The sequence below is a fragment of the Austrofundulus limnaeus genome, unplaced genomic scaffold (assembly GCF_001266775.1).
Source record: "Austrofundulus limnaeus strain Quisiro unplaced genomic scaffold, Austrofundulus_limnaeus-1.0 Scaffold201, whole genome shotgun sequence".
Lineage (NCBI taxonomy): Eukaryota > Metazoa > Chordata > Actinopteri > Cyprinodontiformes > Rivulidae > Austrofundulus > Austrofundulus limnaeus.
In genome coordinates this window covers 205,890-210,119 of record NW_013952603.1, presented here as the reverse complement: position 1 = coordinate 210,119, position 4,230 = coordinate 205,890, and the positions used below count along the sequence as shown (strand labels likewise).

The window sequence follows — 4,230 nt, the reverse complement described above, 5'->3', positions numbered from 1 at the left end:
TGCCACGAAGAATTGAGGCAGTTCTGAAGGCAAAAGGGGGTCCAACCCGTTACTAGCGTGGTGTACCTAATAAAGTGGCCGGTGAGTGTATATCGGATATCGATATCGGCTTAAATTTTCATATCGGTGCATCCCTACTGTAGAATGAAATTACGATCCATATTAGCACACAACATAAACAGCTTGATAAACTATGAAGAAATGTAAAGTTCTAAATGCTAAATTAAACAAAGGAAAATATGTTAGGCATATAAAAACAGAACAGAAAAAATATAATAATAAAAATTAAATAAAGTAGAAATAGAGTGAGGTAGAATCCAGATCAAGATCTAGGTAGAGGTGGTATAACCAGAAAGATAAGGTGCATACACAGCATATAGAAGCACACAGTAACTAATTAACTATAATAACTAAGGAATAACTCAGGAAACCGAAGTCTATAGGATTTATCAAAAAGGAAAGCCTTCAGTCTAATCTTAAAAGTAGACAGAGTGTCAGCCTCACTGACAAACTGGAAGTTGGTTCCACAAGAGAGGAGCTTGTATACAAAGTATTTGTACTTAGTTACTTTACATACCCTCTGTAAAATAGTCTTCCTCTGCAGGGTGGCTGGGCTGAGCTTTAGACATGAGATGRGGAAAGTCGGAGTAGAACGGCTGCTCCTCTGCGTTAAATGGAATGAGTTGAGGTGGTTTGATTAGGATGCCGGTTTATGGAGGTTTTCTGGCACATCTCACATGAAGAAGACCCCAGAGCAGATCTAGAACTCTCCGGRGGGATTATGCATTCTCTCTGGTCTGGGCTTGGGATTTGTTGTTGAGAAAGAGGGGTGTCCAGGCTCCCTTACTAAAGCCTGTTGCCTCCATGACTCGACCATGGATAAACCTCAGAAATTCCTTTGATCAAACATTCGTTGAGGGATCATTAATAACTTTGTATTATAAAAAKGCAGGAGAGGCATAATTTCCAGGGTGATTTCAGTCTCGGTCTCCGTCCTTTAGGCAAAGGAGGAGGAGAGAATGGAGAATTTTGCCCGTCTTGTGAGSCTGGACGGTCAGGACCTGGTGCCCAACCCTGATCCCGTGGACTGCAGGATTTGCTACATGGATCTACCACCAGGAGAGGGGGTCCTGCTGAGGGAGTGTCTGCACTGCTTCTGCAGGTGAGGTGTAGTAAAAATGAAAAGATTTGTCTTAATATGAAGTGTAGGATTCTGACGATTTTTATGTTCACTTGTTGATGCTTAGGGAGTGCTTACGCTCCGTCATCATGCTGAGCGAGGAGCCCGAGGTGTCCTGTCCCTACAGAGATGACACCTACTCCTGCGCTGGCGCTCTGCAGGAGAGGGAGATTCGAGCTGTGAGTTACACCTTAAGTTTGAAGAGAAGATCTGTGTATCGGCTGACTTAAACACTCCAACTCGCCCTTTTTTTATTTATTTATTTATTTATTTTTCACAGCTGGTGCCAGCCGAGGAGTACGAGCGGTGGCTGCAGAGAGGCCTGTCRGTGGCGGAGTCTCGGTGCGAGGGCAGCTATCATTGTGCAACTCCCGACTGCGTGGGATGGTGTGTGTACGAGGATACAGTCAACGTCTTCCACTGCCCTGTCTGTAGGAAACACAACTGCCTCATTTGCAAGGTTGGAAATTCTTGTCTTCTTGTCTTAAACTTGTACATATCGATAGATAAGATAAGATTTCTCACTGGGAAACTGAAGCCATAAGATCCTGTTTTGCTGAAGTAAAATGGTGTGTTTTTGAAACCAGTGTCGACCAAAATTATAATAGTTTTGGATTTTTCATTATAGTTTAGTTTAATTTGTTGTGCCTTTTTTTTCTTTTATTGCAGTTAGTTTTCATTAGTTTTTACAGTGGATTTGCTAGTTTTTATTGGTTATTATTCCATTTTTAATGCAATTTTTTTTATGCCCAGTGCTAGAATGCTGGAGATGGAATGCTCAGCACCGCATGATTAAAGTGTGTCTCTGATAAGAGGTAGCTCTATATATAAAAAATGAGCTCGGAGCTATGATATTAAACTGTGAGACTGTTTGATGATGATCTTGCTGAAAAGAATAACAAAATTGGCATTCTAAAGAATGATGATAAGTATTGAACACGTCACCATTTTTCTCAGTAAATATATTACTAGAGGTGCTAATGACATGAAATTTTCACCAGATGTCGGTAACAACCCAAGTGATCCATACTTACAGTATTAGCTTTTTTTTTGCATCAACATTTGACTCTGATTGTTGCATCTTCTCTCCACAGGCTATCCATGAAGGAATGAATTGCAAACAGTATCAGGATGATCTTGCAGCACGTGCTATAAATGACTCTGCTGCCAGGAGGACGACACATCTACTGAAGGTTGGTTTAAAAATAATATGTGCAAATTAAAAAAAAAACTCTTTCAAACCATGAGCAGTTTCTGGGATCACTCAGATTTTTATTAAAAAAGAGAATAAACTAAGAGGGAAATGACCCATGTGCAGCTGCTGGTGTTGTTGACCACATTTCTGCTCTCCGTCCCTCTCAAACAGACTCTTTTACGGTCAGGGGAGGCCATACACTGTCCACAGTGTGGTATCATTATGCAGAAGAGGGATGGATGTGATTGGCTGCGCTGCACCGTCTGTCACACTGAGATCTGCTGGGTTACCAGAGGGCCTCGCTGGGGGCCGAAGGTAAGAAGTCTTTCTCCAAGTCGCATCCCTCCTTCTTCACCCCTGATTTACACTAGATGCAGTTCCACATTTGAAYTGAATGAATTTGCCATGAAAGGTGCCTTCAAATAAAATGTATCGCTCTGTTTGAGAAGCAGATGGCAAYGTGTAGCGTGCAGCGTATAGATGCACGTGGGTTTTATTTTGAAATCAGAAGTTTCAAACAGCGATGCAGTTTCATTCAACTGTGTTTGGAGTCCACATTCAGCAGATGCAGATTTCCTGCATACGCTTCTCGAACCTCCTCTATGCTTCGGAGTGGAGTGGAGTGGACACTGTATAAATTGGGGTGCAAATCAAACTGTGCACCACAGCAGAACCACATCTAGTGTAAATTAGGGGCGACTTTTTAACTCTTCTTCAAATGTGATCACCTTTTTTTTCCTGTTGTTTTCAAAGGGTCCTGGAGACACCAGCGGAGGATGTCGATGCAACGTCAACAATCAGAAATGCCATCCTAAATGTCAAAACTGTCACTGAGACTAAAGACTGTCTTGTCCTCGGAGGGATTCCTGGACTGAACTGGAAGAGAAGTGTTCTCATGAAACATGAAAGGGTGAATTAAAGCTTCTGAGACGTATTTAAAACAGGACACATTCTCAGTTTTCTCTCAGCACACTTTTAATCGTCCCTTGCTTTCCTGACTGTGAGAGCGTGGTTATGAACTCCGAATGCATGTGGTGCGTTTTTGGTAAATAACTGCACTCCGGGTGTAGCCAAACAGGCGTGTTGTTTTGTTTTTGCTGTGACAAACAGATGCATTGAATAAAACTGAAGTGGCCTTAATCCTCTGCACAAAAGCTGTAATAGACTGTTACTAATTTTAAGTTTTATGAAAAATGTGTCTGAATCCTTGGTTGGTTTTTGACCTGTAACCTTTTTGCACAAAAATCAAGCAGGTGTAGGTAGCTGTGTASACTTTAGTACGACACTGTGTGTGTGTACTCTGCAACCAAAGATTTATAAGTCATCTCGTTGAACAGAAACAATATTTAGATCTGTACCTGTCCAGATTTTCACAGGTCCCTGAAGAAGTTTCATTTGCTCAACAGATCACCAGAGTATTGTGTTGTGACTTAGTGTTGATCAAAAGTGTATATTTTTTGGTAAGAGAACGAACGTGTCTTTAATAATCTCACATTTTTGGTAAGGATATCAAATACTGAGTGATGCATGGTGAGGTTATACAAACCTTACAGCTTTTTAAAAGATTTAATGTGATAGCTTTATTTGTATTCACCTGTAAGGWTGCACTGACTGTACACCAGCCCTATTCCTCTGCTACACTACTGTCCAGAACTGACGAGCCATGAACATGTCCTCACTGTTCCACATGTTTTAATGTCAGCATCATGTTGCTGATGTACTGTTTGTGCCTTACTGATTAATAAATACCCTTCACATTGAGAGTCCCAGTGTTTTCATGTAGGATTGGGGAGGATGCCAGTCGGACCTGGCAGACCCTGACGTGTGGTGGGGGTAGTGGGAGATGTTGTCGGGC

The 4,230-nt window shown here is 41.7% G+C and overlaps 1 protein-coding gene across 1 annotated transcript in view; it reads left to right on the top strand.

The window, feature by feature from the left end:
• The window catches only part of shrprbck1r (sharpin and rbck1 related), a gene marked incomplete in the record, with an annotated part of 16,786 nt that extends 12,648 nt beyond the window's left edge, over positions 1-4,138 (top strand). The window contains 6 exon segments of the mRNA XM_014018760.1: positions 1,002-1,162; positions 1,248-1,359; positions 1,461-1,640; positions 2,275-2,373; positions 2,547-2,690; positions 3,129-4,138. Coding sequence (XP_013874214.1) covers positions 1,002-1,162; positions 1,248-1,359; positions 1,461-1,640; positions 2,275-2,373; positions 2,547-2,690; positions 3,129-3,209 — 777 coding nt within the window.
• Between the last annotated feature and the right edge of the window lie 92 nt (positions 4,139-4,230).